Source organism: Botryllus schlosseri, chromosome 7, assembly GCF_051294905.1.
Source record: "Botryllus schlosseri isolate E-star chromosome 7, Bs_hap1, whole genome shotgun sequence".
Classification (NCBI taxonomy): domain Eukaryota; kingdom Metazoa; phylum Chordata; class Ascidiacea; order Stolidobranchia; family Styelidae; genus Botryllus; species Botryllus schlosseri.
The window spans coordinates 20,881,125-20,897,650 of record NC_137242.1 but is presented as its reverse complement, the minus strand read 5'-3'; the positions used below and the strand labels follow the sequence as shown (position 1 = coordinate 20,897,650).

The following is a 16,526-nucleotide window of genomic DNA, read 5'->3' as shown; positions in this document are numbered from 1 at the left end:
GAAATTGACATATGCTTCTAGTATACAAGCTTTAAATATCTGACCAACGTAGTGAAGAATTCATTTCTTACGATCGAACGCTGGTGTTGCATTGAAAGATATCATGTTGTAAACTTCCTTATTAACACATTGGTTTGACATACGAGATTTTGTAATAGTCGATCACGACTTTATTATTAAATTATGACGTAATTAAACCGGTGTTGGTTATTGTGATATCAACAAACTTTTCAGAGATATTTTTATTAACATATCAATTTGGAAAACTAGAATTGCATGTGTGAAATGTTCTCGATTGGTAAATTATTCCGGGTTGGTACAAAACAATCGTTGTATCGCAGACAACAGAAAATACTTTACAAATGCAATCGTTTACAATAATTGGCACTAAAGATGAAACAACAATATCGGTATTATTACATTCAACAACCAGTACAATTATTAAAATCTATCGTTTGCTATAACCGGTGCTAAAGATGTAATAATTCCATTATTCATACATTGAACACCCGACACAAAATGCTTTATTATCACGATTCGTAACTAGTAATTGAAACCACTACGTGTGGAGTTAGTATATCACAATGTCACACCGTTACTATTGAATCCAACAATTGATACGTTTATTGTCGGAATTTGCGACAGCGAATTGAGACATCCGTACCTTACAGAGTGTGAAAATATCACTTTTTGTATCGAGTACCAGTCGAAGCGGGTGAACAATACTTAATCCTTTCAGTGACTCGCCGTTGTACGTGCTAAATGTAAAACGTTACGAGGTTACACTCTAAGACTTTGATCAGCACAAGAGTAATTTGGAATATCTTTACTGGCTGCAACCTATTCTACTAGACAAAACTCACAGCATTAATAAAATCAAAATATGTGCTATACTGAAATGTACAAAATGTGTTTGTATTGTTGTTAGTAGTGATCATTCATTATCATTTGAATCTTCTAAAGTAATTGTGATCATAAAACCAAACTACTGAAGATCATTACCCCCACGAAAACAATTCGTATGATATTCGCCAAACGCGTCCTAACTCAGTATGCAGAAATTATTTGTTGAGTGCATACCGTCAAAGAAATCAGGAACACAACCAACACCGAAAATGATAAATGCGTTTCGCGTTACTATTGATACAAGTTCATTTCTATCGGGCGAAATAAATGCCATCACAAAACTCAGACATGTAAAGGTATTGATTGATATGAATTTTGATTTGTGTCTTATGATACCAGCAAGCATTTTAGAAATATTATGACTCGTTAAACCAAAGTGGTATGTCCAATTATTAGTTGATTGGAATCTTGTTCACGTACCTCGACCATTACAGAAGAGTATAACACCATTGCCCGACAATCTTTTACAAAAGGATCGAAACCAAGTGACCCAAAGTCGTTGTCGTCACACAAACAATTTGTACGACGTTTGATAAACGTGTCCCATACTTAGGTGAACTAGAAATATTTGTAAAACAGACTCCGGTAAAGAAATCGACGAAAAGATATCCTACACCTTAATCTGGTAAAACCATTTTGCACTTTTACTCATTAGTATAGTATCCATTTGAATTTTTCCATTTCCTTTCATCAAAGTAGATGTAATCATAGTCACTAAAGAACTTACTTGGACGTGCTTGAATTCTAGAAATAGTTCTGATTTACCCGACACAAGACCTAAGAACAACCCTAGTTTCAACCGAGCACACATATCCAAAATATCACACACTCCGCTATTCCTAAAGCGCAAACACCCGATACAAAATATTACTTGTTGTGTTGTTGCGGTATCAACTTCACAATATCACACACAATACAAATGATGGTGTAACATGCTATCGACTTGAATCACACCAACATGGAAGAGGATTTACTTACTCTTTACATAACGATATTGACCAACATCACGTCGTCGGTGTGTACCGTTTTTTTTTTCTAGATACAAACTATGCTAGTGTAGCGGAAAATAATTTAGTGTAACAAAAAAACAATTTTCACTCTTTTGACTTATGAAAACAACAGACGAGTCTTCATTCAATATTTTGTTTGTGTCAACTAGTTACTTTGTATGATACGACTGATACCCCCGCGACTTTTCAGATCACAATATGAAAGATATTTACATCACACAAAATACGCCACTTGATATTCCCATACTATACTAAACTGCGGAATGGTTGGTCAGACCCTACAAAATGTTTTGATATCGTTTTTTACACGAATGGTCACGCATCTAAATATTCAAATAATCCAACACACAACTATAGTACTTACAGAAATATCATATAGTTCTTGTAACATAGTTCTACGAATATATTATTCAATTGTATATTGAAGTTTTCTACCTCCAAGAAGATCTTCAAAGTTGTATGTGTACAATGTTTATCGTGTGTCCTACACCTTCATGATATCCGCCCGAGTTTGACTTTTAGAAAATATTATATCGACATATTGACGTCTTTCAAAAACAAAACCGTGGTCCCTGTTTGATAGACCTATCAATGTCATGGCAGTAATCTAGTTACTTCCATAAAAGAGTATGTATTCGACTTACGTTCCACAAATCTAACGCGCAAAGCAATTTACTTTACTAATGAGAAGTGACAAGTAATCGGGTGATTTTCCATAAATCAAAACAACTACAAGGTGGTGCTATATTAAAAACGTTGCTAGCCTTTGTGCGCCAGCTGTAAATCACACAAGCAACAATATTCGAGAATCGAGTTATTGAAAAACGTGAAAGTGTTTTCCCTGTGCCAAGTCGTTATGTTGAAGAAAGGGTATATTGTAATATCATGATCAATTTGCATTCGTTGGTCACAAACTGTCACTACTCTAAATAATTATTTTTAGTAACACTATATCAATGTCATCGAGTTGTGCAAATGGATTTACATGTGGTATTGTGGTTTTAATCGAAGCATACTGCATGGTCTAACTGTATACTCTCCTCTTGCATTCACATTCGAACAACGATCTTGTTTCGTCACGTGAAAAATATGTTCACTATCGCGATACTCTGCACAGGGCGTGCAAATCCTTTTCGCACTCATAATAGTATACCAACGGCTACCGGCGACAACGTTTAACAATACCAACGACACTGGAAACAATGAACCCACGACACTTACCCGAGTAACAATACATTTTCCTTTGGCTACATGACGCTTACCTGAGTAAAAATACATTTTCCTTTGGCTACATGACGCTTACCGAGTCAAAAATATCATTTTCATTTGGAAATCTATTTTTTCCCCGGGTAACAATACATTTTCACTTGGAGATTCAGCGTTTACCTGGGTAAAAATATCATTTTCCTTTGGAGATCTGGCGTTTACCCAGAGTAACAATACATTTTCACTTGGTGAGCTATGTTTTCCTAGGGTAACAAAACCATTTCATTTGGAAATATATTTTTCCATGAGTAACAAACCCTTTTCCCTTAGCGGTTCGTAGTTTACCTGAGTAAAATATCATTTTCCTTTGGGGATCAATACATTTTCACTTGGAAATCTGTCATTTACATGAGTAACAATACCGTTTCACTTGGAAATCTATTTTTTTCCTACAGCAACAAACCATTTTCACTTGGAAAAATACTTTTACCTAGAGTAACTAGCCATTTTCTTTTGGAAATATATTTTCTCCCTGGGTAACAAACCCTTTTCGTTTGGAAAATTATCATTCACCCGAGTACCAATACCGTTTTCACTTGGAAATCTATCTTTCCCCTGGGTCACAATACCATTTTCGTTTTGGAAACTGACAACCACACCCGACAATTTGATATTTTTGTATATCGTTACAACGGACAGCGACAAAATATGCACCAACAACGACTCCGATACATTTGTGTAATCACATATTCACTTGTGCTGGTTCATCCCGTCAAAATTATCGGTTACCCACATGCAATGTGCATGAGTGCATGAGTGCAGTGTGCATGAGTCATTGAAATGTGTCTTATTGGTATGACATTGTTATCGGGTGTGCTTGATGACATTCGATCTGCATCAAAATTACCGGCTATGATAATGTCTGTGGATCGAAGGCTTACTTCCCGATGTTCGTATACCAACACATTGCATGTACACCTCGTTTACGTGATTACTTGTGTGGGTAAACACGCGCTAAGTATGTGTGGGTGGTATTTTTTCGTGGAAACACAGGGTGTAACATGTTTACTTGAATATTGTTCATTGGTTTATCGATTCAGAGTTGATATCCGGATCCGGTTACATACTTTATCAGGGTTTCCGATTTCAAACTGAATGTTGAGACATACATTGACCAATAAAGACACAATATAGACCTCACAAGACAAATAGGCTACCATCCCGCTGGGAAAAAATTTATGCCAGTGAAGAAATACCAATTTGAAATCGTGTGCGTCTCTTAGTTTAGAAGCCTACGTTTGGGCGATTCTATATGTTTTGATATAGCAGACTGGAAGTCACGAAATAACATCATGTAACGAAGTCATAACAACGGGTCCGCCCGCCAGATGATGTTCAATTATTATTTACGGGCCATCCCGTTTTCAAGACACTTCACTCAGCTCTACCGGTAAATCTAATTACGTGAGTAGAGAGGAAAATAAATTGATAGCATAATATATATGCAATCACCGATCTGATTGACCGATTTTATCATAAATTATCGAAAATTTTCACGCATGGCGCTGGCTCGCAATATAGTACAGATGATTTCGTGACAAACGCAAACAACGTGATGGGGGGATCGTTTTATCACCCTATGGGAGCCCAAGACCCACGTTTTTGGGTGCCTGACGATGTGCTGTTTCGTTCCTGCCAACGGGTATACGCCTGAAGATGTTTAATTATTAATGGAGTGGTCCAACGTTTTTAAAAACATACCTCACTCAGCTCTACCGGCAAATCTGATTACGTGAGCAGAGAGAAGATAAAAATTGAGAACAATATAGGCAATTCCCGATCATACTGACCGATTCAATCATGAATTCTGGAAATTTTTCCGCGCTTCGCGCGCTTAGACGGCAAAAGCTGATTCACTATACAAACTCCCAATTAATATGATAAATAGCGGTAAACAGTGTATCGCCGGAGGGGGGTCTGGTTAGAAATTAGGTCTATAACCCTATGGGGGGCCCAAGACCAAAGTTTTTTTTGGGGGGGGGCCTGACGAAATGCTGTTACGGCCCTGCGTGGGGGTAATGACCTTCAGTAGTTTGGTTTTATGATCACAATTACTTCAGAAGATTCAAATGATAATGAATGATCACTACTAACAACAATACAAACACATTTTGTACATTTCAGTATAGCACATATTTTGATTTTATTAATGCTGTGAGTTTTGTCTAGTAGAATAGGTTGCAGCCAGTAAAGATATTCCAAATTACTCTTGTGCTGATCAAAGTCTTAGAGTGTAACCTCGTAACGTTTTACATTTAGCACGTACAACGGCGAGTCACTGAAAGGATTAAGTATTGTTCACCCGCTTCGACTGGTACTCGATACCAAAAGTGATATTTTCACACTCTGTAAGGTACGGATGTTTCAATTCGCTGTCGCAAATTCCGACAATAAATCGTATCAATTGGTGGATTCAATAGTAACGATGTGACATTGTAATATACTAACTCCACACGTAGTCGTTTCAATTACTCGTTACGAATCGTGATAATAAAGCATTTTGTGTCGGGTGTTCAATGTATGAATAATGGAATTATTACATCTTTAGCACCGGTTATAGCAAACGATAGATTTTAATAATTGTACTGGTTGTTGAATGTAATAATACCGATATTGTTGTTTCATCTTTAGTCCTAATTATTGTAAACGATTGCATTGGTAAAGTATTTTCTGTTGTCTGCAATACAACGATTGTTTTGTACCAACCCGGAATAATTTCCCAATCGAGAACATTTCACACATGCAATTCCAGTTTTACAAATTGATATGTTAATAAAAATATCTCTGAAAAGTTTGTTGATATCACAATAACCAACACCGGTTTAATTACAAAATCTCGTATGTCAAAGCAATGTGTTAATAAGGAAGTTTACAACATGATAACTTTCAATGCAACACCAGCGTTCGATCGTAAGAAATGAATTTTCAACTACGTTGGTCAGATATTCAAAGCTTGTATACTAGAAGCATATGTTAATTTCAAGTCGCGCACGAAGTAGTAATTACTTCATCTTACAGTTGAATAAAAAAGGCGGGATATGGATACAATTTAGCTTGATATGTTTGCGGGTTGTAGTGATTACTCGCGTAGTCTTGTCTACTTTTCGTACGGACACTTTTTGCATTGTTTGGGTGAGTTACAAACGGGTTGACTAGACAAGGTTTTTGTATTTTACTATTTTGCGTATGTCAAGATGTTAAAATGTTGAGATGGCATAGTGATAGTATTTTTGAAACTCTATTTTACAAACGGAAACGGAATCGTTGTAATGTTTCATTACTTGTTTCAAATCAATGTGCGTATAATTTCGAAATGTGACTGGATGAAAGTTGGTAGTTATGTTTGTCATTCTATTTCAATTCAGACTATGTCAAAGTCGAGATATTTCATTTTGGATTATCTGAATTTACATTTAGTACATCCCGCGAATGGATTCCGACACCGCACTATAACATTTTTGATGATAAGGACTCAAAGATTTTCAATCAACAATACCTGATTTTTCGGTAATGCTAGAGTTGACAAATAATAAGTTGCGAGTTTTTGTTAAGCGTTTGATTTCTCAGTAATAAATACAATTATTGTATGTGTATACTTGTGATTCTTGATTCTCATTGAGCTAGTTGGCATTGCTTCTATAGGTCTGAAAACAGCGGCGCGGAATGTGTGAATAATCCGATGCGGCTGAATGTTGGCGTCAGTAATATTCAGGTTACGTTCGATTCAACAGATCGCGTTAAAAGGATTTCTCAAAGGATTAGAGTTGTACCGAATTAACACATTCAGATACGAATCAACTTGAGCTGTGTAGTGAGTTTCATTTCAAGTTGACAAATTAACACATTGATTGAATATTCCCATGGATCTTATCACGCAACTAAAGTCAACCACTATTCTGAGGCGTGAAAACATATAGCGATTGCGGGCAAGTGTCAAATTGTTGGTTTTCGAATCACCGTCTGCGACGGTTCTGTTATTCGTTACTTATTACTTAACAGTAAAAAACTATCAACATATTACACTGTAGCGATTGGAATGTATGTAATGGCAAGTCGCGAGAGATGGCTATGTCTTAGGTCAGCGGTTCTCAACCGGGGGTCCGCGGACCCCTGGGGGTCCGCGTAGCATTTTCAGGGGGTCCGTGAAGCCTCTAAAGTTACGACATAGTTGATAACCTCATTTTCATTTTTTTTAATTAGGAAAATCACGAGGCAGTTTCGCTTCATTACTAGTAGAACTCACATAAACAGAATGGCCGTCTGATATGAAATATCCTACTGCGCAGATTCATTTTAGTTGCTAAATTGCTAATAGCTTACTGATACAAATATTTTGTTGTGTGGAGGTGTCTTGTTGGAGATTGTGTAAAAATTAAAAGTTTGATTAGTCAACCATGGTGACTTCGAAATGTTTATAAAAATACTTTTTCTCCTGTGATATACATAACCATTTTTCCATAATAACCTCGAGATGAGCTACTAGATAGAAATGACCAGGCTGGATGGTATATGTTCAATAAAAGAATTAGTTTGTCAATTTCGGTGCTATGTTTGTTGCGATCACAACCAAATGGATTTTCGAAAGGGTTACGTGTTACGCTTACGTTACGTTATTACATTCGCCATCACCTCTCTTTGTGAAAATGGATTTTCAACACTCGTTTATACCAAATCGAAGGCGCGTATTTTCAAGACACGACCACGCAGTTCAAAATATTCAGCTTCAGAATTCGCTTCAGTTTAAATTAATAAAAGTCTTTCCAATTTCTACATAAATAAAAGGCTATGATGTTTTTCTCAAGAATGGTCAGTGGTCACTTCGTTGCTGTTCATCACTACAGTTGTTATTTGCAGGGGCCAGAAACGGTCGCACGATAAAAAAAAAGCTAAGTTTGAAGTGAAACTTTGGGGCAGTTGCAGAATTCACTTTGAAATATTTCTACATAAATAGTACGATTTATTTTCAAGAAAAGTCATTTTGTTGCTGTTTATCACTAGCCTACAGTTATCATTAGCAGAAGACAGATGACGGTTGCACAATAATAGAGCTAAGTTCGAACTAAAACGTCAGGGGGTCCGCGGGGCCCGTGACGGTTCAAAAGGGGTCCGCGAACACAAAAAGGTTGAGAACCACTGTCTTAGGTGTTATCTTGTGTGCGATCGCGGGGTTTGTAATATATTTCACACCTATTTGAAGTGGTAGTTTGTGAGCGTGGTTGTTGCTGATATTCGAGTCACCGTCTATGCCGGCTCTGTGGTTAACTAATTACCAAAACATTCCCATGCGACTGATTCCTAGATTTAGCAAACTATTTCACACCTTTTTTGCTGAAAGTACGACATGCCGACGCAGCCTATACCTGAAAGTACGAATCACCGCCGCATCCATAAGAATAACGATATATCATTGTCGCACTCACCGTAAACGTAGGGATTAACTCGAATCGGTCATATCATAGTCGTTTACAGCACTAGTCTGGACACTGCATACGTTTTCCCGTTCACTGGTCTTTACTGCAGCGACACCAAGCGGTACGTGGGTTGTTGTTGTTGTCGTCGTTCGAGAACTGGGCTCTTGTTGTTAAATTGCACAAATTGTCGAGTTGCTGGTTATTAAGCAATGGCTGCTGTGAAAAGTAATGGTGCTTACTGTTGCATACCTGGTTGCACGAACTGCTTTGGAACAGGTCATAAGTTATATTTAGTTCCATCCGGCCACAAAAAGCGATTCGGCGTAAAAACTGAAAAATGGGCTTCACAATTCCATCAGGTGGGTCAGCACTTTACAGTTCATCGCAAACGACATAATTTATAGTTGTATGTTTCTTGTATCAAGGTGCTCTTTCGATATCGCTATTCATCTGAATTTAAAAGTAAAGTACAATCTGGCAAAGTCCACATATGTGAGAGTCATTTCACCAAGGAAAATATTGCATCAACTAACAAGAAGACCTGGTTGAAGTATGGAGTAATGCCAACGCTAAATCTACCTGCAAAATCTCATGAACGTTCATCCCTGCCTCGGAAAAGTCCCTCTAACAGAATTGTGCCAGATCATACTAAAGTCAATGATGGCCCAAAATATGAGTCAATATCACATGTGGAACAAGCTTTATCAAATTCTGCTATGCTCATCTGGCGCAAACATAAAATCAATGATTCGAAGATCCAGTTCATGCTTTACCATGATGAAGATAACCACGCAATTCCTTCGGTCAGTTTTTCACTCAATCATGTTGATGGTGAATTCATTGCCAGTGTAGCTATTGGGGGCATTTATGCGCCTGATATTTCTCAAAATATCAGCGTTATGGAACATTCAATCAACCATCATTTGAATGTTTTGTCTAATGTCATACCTTGTCCTGGCTATGATCAAGTGTTGGATGATGGACCTTGTTGCAAAAGATGGCAGAAAACGAAGTTCTGGTAAGAAAAATTCTTTGAAGCTTAACAAAAGTGTCTGCAACTATCCATTAATTAATGTGCATTGTCACTGAATTTCAGGTTTTACAGCAAAGACTGTGCTGCAGCATCTTCAACTGGGTCTCCTTGTCATCAATGTATGAAGCTCAAAGTGAAGCAAGAAGACTCACAAATTCGTAAATTACGTAGATTGGAAAAATTGGAAGGCAGCAAGTTGAGTTCTCAGGCAGTAGTCACAACTGTTTCAAAAGAGAGGCTTCAAGCTGCAGTTATTGGATATAGAAAAAAGTAAGAATATAGCAGTGTGGCTTGAAACCACTGATGTATATATTACTCAATCTTGATTTAATGAATATAGGATGCCTGATTTGGTTAATGAATTGAAAGAATCAGGGCTTCAAGTGTCACACGAAATGGAGGGACTGATTCAGAATTGCTCCAATGATGATGAATACTTAAAACAATGGTTGACAACTCAACAAGCACTCCCTGAGTTCTCAAAATTTGGAAGAAGATATCCACCTTCAGTCATTAGGTGCCTTTTTGAAATGCACATTTCAATCTTGTCGTTTGAGTATTGTTTGTGCTTTACAGATACTGTCTTGTGCTGTATGCCAAGTCAGCCTCTGCGTACAGGCACCTCCAGCGCATCATGGTATTGCCTTCATCTCGAACACTGAGAAGACATAAAATGGAAGGATATGGTAGAGCTAACTGTGGTTTTCAAGCAAATGTTGCAGAACGACTTCGGATGGCGATATCTAAATCTGAGAAGGAATGTGATAAAATGGTGGTGGTAGCTGTGGATGAAATGTCCATCCGAAGTAAGAGCTGTCAATCTTAAATATTGATGAGTGGTTTGATTGTGTGAATGCAGGCTACCAGCATAGGAACCCGAAGCCATCCCGTCAGCCTTATTACACCGCAGATGACAGTAGATTAGGTTGGTTGGAGAATGACTTTTTAGGATATTTAGACAGGTGGGAGGAAAATGCGCAGAAAGGGCCTCTAATGGGATCCGTGAACCGCGAAAAAATGCTGCTTTCAAAGCCCACCAGAAGTGGGCTACGGATGGCGACCAAGTCTATGGTAGCAATAATCCGTGAGACACTTGCTGCAGGCGCAAGGTTCGTACTGCCGAGAAGGATAAATCAAGATCCCTTGGAATCCTACTTTGGAGATTAACGTCAGAGGGGTCATAGAGCAGGCAACCCTACCATTTCCATGTTCTCTGCTAATGCGCGGTCTTTGGATCTGTTCCACCGTAAATAAAACACAGCAGTAGTTCTAGAATAATTCAACTGTTTTTTTATATGCAGCAATAAAGTGAAATGAAAACAATACGATAACAATGCTTGCATCATTTACTAAATTTTTTTAGGGATTTCCGCAAACTGCAGGACTGTGGTTGTTTGTTTTTAGGGGTGGAGATCAACTTTTCACGGCAATGAATATGCAACCGAAGGTTAATGTATCTTTTTAGTAACATTTGTAGTAGGATGGGATCTGCCTCAGGAAAGAATTTAGGAGGATTTACTGACGAGATTATCTGTGCGTAGCAAATATGCCTGTGACCCAGATATTTTGAAACTACTACTTCGGTGCGCAAAATCATAGCAGTGTAGCCGTTATGTGGTTTAACAAGGCTGCCTCTGTTGCGACCTTCGAATAGAGGATGTAGGTCGACAGAGCGATCTATCTGACTTCGGCACCAAGCATTACGCTCCCCTTTTAGTTTCCTGATACCCCATTTCAATAAGCTGCCCGCCAAGCACTGAACTACTCCAGTCTGAATTTCATGCTGTTGGCTTGAATTATCTGAAGATTCTGACGAATTAGGGAAGCTAGCATCAATGATCTGCGGTATGACACTCTTCATAATTCGCTTGGCAGTAACTTCTGGTAGTTCAGGCGTTCCAAACTTCCTGGTCATAATACTGACATACCGTCTCATCATGGCAGTCTTGCTAGAAAAAGCAGTCAAGTTCGTTAGTTCTCGCAGAATTTCTTTCTGATCGCGGTGTTGCAGTGTAACACTCAAGTGATCGAGAGTACTTTGCAGAATATCCAAACAGTCGACTTCATAATCGACAGTAACAACCATTATTTCGTTTCTTTGCTCAGTAGCTTCCTTCAGTGAGTCGTCGCTGGCATCGTCCACATCATCAACCTATAATTAAATGCATAACATGACATATAAAGTCCTGAAGTGAGATGTATTGCATACTTACATCGTCAAATATTCTCATCAATTCTTCTTCAGTTAAGTCCATTTTGAAATAAGCCCACGATCACAACAATAACAACGTAAGTTACCTAAACGGCAGTTGACCTAACGATAGTGTGGCTGCAAAAGACCCATGTACCACCAGGTGTCGCACCAAACAACAGCTTGCCATACGACAGTCCAGACTAGTGCTGTAAACGACTATGGTCATATATAATAATTTTGAATATACATGCTAAGTAATGGCGTCACTGTTTACTATACTTGATATTCAACACCACTTCATCCACACAACCTATACCTTGAGAGTCACCATATGAGAGATGCCCATACCCACAAGTACGACCTGTCGACAGGAGTTTTCGAGGCACCGTGTGAGGGTCTATACCTGGAAGGGTCACCGTGTGAGAGATGCCTATACCTGAAAGTACGACTCACCAACACGAGTTTTCGAGGCACCGTGTGAGAGATGGCTATACCTGGAAGAGTCACCGTGTGAGAGATGCCTATACCTGAAAGTACGATTCACCAACACGAGTTTCCGAGGTACCGTGTGAGAGATGCCTATACCGAAAAGGGTTACCGTGTGAGAGGCTCCATAAGACACAATGGCACCGTGCGAGAGATAGGGGTGTCAAAAGGGTCACCGTGCCAACACGAGTTTCGAGGCACATCACCAGAGGGCCCATAAGCCACAATGGCCGCTCACGAGCGATCTATACTACTGCTTATATGTTACATAGCTAACACTTAACAGGTGTCCAGATGTAGCCTTTCTAGTTTATGTCATGTTCAAGTATAACAATGGCTGTAAAAAATATTCAAATAAATGATCTGAAGCTTTGAAAATTTTCTTATTCATATCCAACTTCTTTTGAATATCGGCTGCATGCATTGGGGTTCTCGGTCAAAGTGTGAGATATCGGTATCGACCAGGAAATTCAATATCGGTCGAGCTCTACAGTATACCAAAGTTTATTTACTGCTATATTTGCGCTCGAATGTCCTGCAGCGATAACGTGCCTAAAAATCCCGCGGCAAGCCGGATATGTCCGCTATAGATGTCCCTGGCACTAACTTAATAACAGAAAGGGAAGTCAAATTGATGGATGAACTTTACCAGAAGTGCAAAAGGACATATATATGAAGATTAAATTTGTAGCAAAGAATACCTTTGAATTGTATATTCTTTCTATATTTGGACCAGTGTCGAAAATTGAAGTTAATTTGTGCGGGACATTTTTTTCGATTTGAACAAAATGATTATAATTTTATTAATTTATACCAAAATGATCATTAATTCCTGCTACAGGCAATTTTTTTTTCTAGTCATAACCCTAGTGTACAGACGTTAGCCATTCTCATGTTTATGAGAACGTGCTGGGATTTGATATCAACTGAACTTGATTTTTGCAGCATTTATTTCTCATTCGCAATTTCTTTCCATTTCCAAGTTTGTTGCGAATTCAGTAATTCTAATTCTAGTGTAATTTGGAAAAAGCTGTCTATCTCTAATTCTAATTCTATTCTAATTTGGAAGAATTGTGTAGATCGAATTCCAATTCAATCTAATTTGGAAAAACCGCGTAGGTCTAATTCTAATTCTAATCTAATTTGGAAAAAATGTGTAGCTCTAATTCTAATTCTAATCTAATTTGTAAAAGCTGAAAATTTTCTAGTTGTCCAAGCCTGGCTGATGACTACATCGAGTATCTTCCTTGATCACTTGCTGACTAATTCGCAACACGGTAACGACGCTTCCGAGCATCAGCACAGTGGCCAAGTACACTGAATACTCTTCCGTAGCCTACTTCATATCCACGATGGCCACCTTGATTTTCTACGTATATACAGAGACGGCTATAACCGCATGATGTCTCGAATTCCAAATTTTACACGAAAGCTGAGCCGAACGCAACCGACGGAACCATTATTCCTGATGAGACCATGGACCGAACCGACTCGCCCCGGGATTCGACAAAACCTACGGGATATGCCCTTAAACGCAGATCACCATTTACCCAATATGGTTGAGGTAACAGAGGGCTTGACACCAACCTATCACCTTGACAGGTTATGCCAGATAAAAAAAAATGCGCATCGATTCTTTGCCATTGAGGCAGACGACCTCCTGCTTTACGTTATCCACCCATGCATCCGAGAATCTACAAGACTTCTCACACGACTTTCGAAACAGGAAGAGCTACAGAGGTGAGCTCGTGCGACGATGACAACGTGTTGTGCCAATGACGCTAGACTATGAATCTGCACTAGAGCTGTTCAAAAAAACCTTTCCTTCAGATTTCCCTGGCAACGTGATACAATTGTTTGGTTGGTGAGAACAACGCTACACACCAACTTTGGCACCATTCCATCCAGTAGAAGCGATTTTCTTGCAATAGTAAGTTTTAAATTTATCATTAAAAAAAAAAAAAAACTTTTCTGTCAACCCGATAAAATTGTTGGACTGTCAGTAGAGACGATGCACACGAAATTTGACTCAATTCCAACCACTAAGAGCGAAGTTATTGCAGTAGAACAATCCGATTTGAATAAAATAGTATTTCATGGAATCATGGAATTAGAATATTTTCTACTGGTGAAACTTCGCTTCTAGTTGTTGGAAATGAGCCAAATTTGGCATACATGATCTCTACTGACAGCCTAACAATTTTATGGGGTTGACAAAAAAATTTTAAAAAATTGTTCATTATTTTTTTATGATATATTTAAAACTTTCTACTGCAAGAATCAAGCTTCTACTAGTTGGAATTGAGCAAAATTTGGTGTTAAGCGTTGTTTCAACCAATGTAATAATTTTATAATATAGCCAGTGAAATCTGAAAAAACAAGTTTTTTTTTAACAGCCCTAATCCGCACAGTGCACACGCACACAGATATTCCAATCACGAGTCTCCAGTGTACTTATCGAACGATTCCGCGCCGTATATCCTGATACTTTCCGTGCCAATAGCTGTATATTCAATTATTTCTCCATGTGCATGTGCATTTTGCGTTGTCCGTTTTCCGTTGCCTCGAATGTATTGTTATGCAGGACAAAGTGGACATGCTTAATGCTGATCCATTCATATCCCAAAACTACATTAACGTTCATCATCATTCATCACGCGATGTGATTGCATTAATTTCGACTACGTGAACTAATCATGACAAGTTATGTCGTATGTCCATAAGCTTTTGCAACCCACCTATAGTTAGCCCACACGCTTTTGCAATCCACCTATAGTTAGCCCACACGCTTTTCCAACCTACCGTGTTACCTCACAGGCTTTTACAACCTACCTATATCCCACAGGCTTTTGCAACCTTCCGGGTTAGCCCACAGGCTTTTGCAACATACCGAGTTAGTCCGCAAACTTTTGCGACCTACTGAGTTAGCCCACAAGCTTCTGGAACCTACCTAATTGTATACCACGAGATTGGCCAACGCTTGCAGTCATGCAATTCTTGATAAATCTCGCTTCTCCACATTTACTCGATCAATTATATCTTTTCGCCATCAGAGATGGCGTAAAATGTATGACAATTTCATCTATTACTTCGGTAATTAATCACTCCCTCTTATAGTAATTACAATTATGTTTTTTGGTTACGCCGGTGAATCGAAATGGTCTTTCTCTGGGCTGGATGATATCCCAGATAACTTGTATTCGAACCGAAATCACATGTCCCTAAACGACTTTGCACGCACGTTTTCATGCGGATATATGGTCCAGGTAGGTCACTTTATTTGGTTTATTTTAGTCCAAACGAAGTTTTGATACTCACCGATAACATTTTCACAATTCAAACGAATTAAAGACCCATCCAGCGCATCGACAAATCGACGCCACCGCAAGCTGATCATTAACAACCGAACTCTGCGCCAGTCTGCGGCCGTTTTGTATTATTCGTATACTCTACGTCACTGGAATGATTTCATGTTGTGAACAGTATTTAGAATGGGTATCTAGTCTTGCTCAATTCGCATTTCAATTATCACTCGCCTTTTTGTGCTGTAGGCCTATTTTTCTGCCTATATGTAATGTACCGTAGTGTCCACTGTCCATTGAGCCTTCCACATTGTTAATTGTATATTTATGACTGAACAAACATTTCATCCTTATCTTTACGATCATTTGCTCACTCTAGTTCCGTTTGATTGTGAAAATTGTATTCCAAGAGTCGGCAACCTGCGGCCCGCGGGTCGGATCCGGCCCGCCAAGCGAAATCGTCCGGCCCGCGACATAATAATAAGTTATCAAGAGAATGCCGCTCGCAGTTTCGTATCGAGATCCAAATTGCACTATTGTAGGCTTACCATATTTTGGAAATCTAAAAAGAGGACACTTTTTCAGAAATTTGCAACTTGCAAAACCGGAGTAGAATTCACAAAAACCGGTGAATTTTTCCCCCTTTGTGATCGGTTGACTAAAAAAAAAATCATCTTTTCCGCTCAGAGCTCAAAATACCGTTTTTCACTATGAAATACCCGCCAGAGCTTCACTTCTGTGCTAATTTGCGGCATATCACTCGCAATTTGCTCTAAATTTGACCAAAATTCTCAAAAAAGAGGACAAAATCTCAAAAAAGAGGACAAAAGGGGGTCCTCCGATGACACTTTCAAAAAAGTCAAAAACGAGGACAAATCCTCTTAAAAGGGAACGTATGGTAAGCCTACAGTATTGGCA

At 38.7% G+C, this 16,526-nt stretch overlaps 1 protein-coding gene across 1 annotated transcript; it reads right to left on the bottom strand.

Moving 5' to 3' along the window:
- Nucleotides 1-10,968: 10,968 nt before the first annotated feature.
- On the bottom strand, nucleotides 10,969-11,967 carry LOC145443508 (uncharacterized). Its single transcript, XM_080321466.1, has 2 exons — nucleotides 11,840-11,967; nucleotides 10,969-11,778 (listed from the first exon to the last, which is right to left on the bottom strand). Exons 1-2 carry the CDS (start codon nucleotides 11,879-11,881, stop codon nucleotides 10,969-10,971), a joined length of 852 nt encoding a protein of 283 aa, XP_080177592.1. The 5' UTR covers nucleotides 11,882-11,967.
- Nucleotides 11,968-16,526: the final 4,559 nt, after the last annotated feature.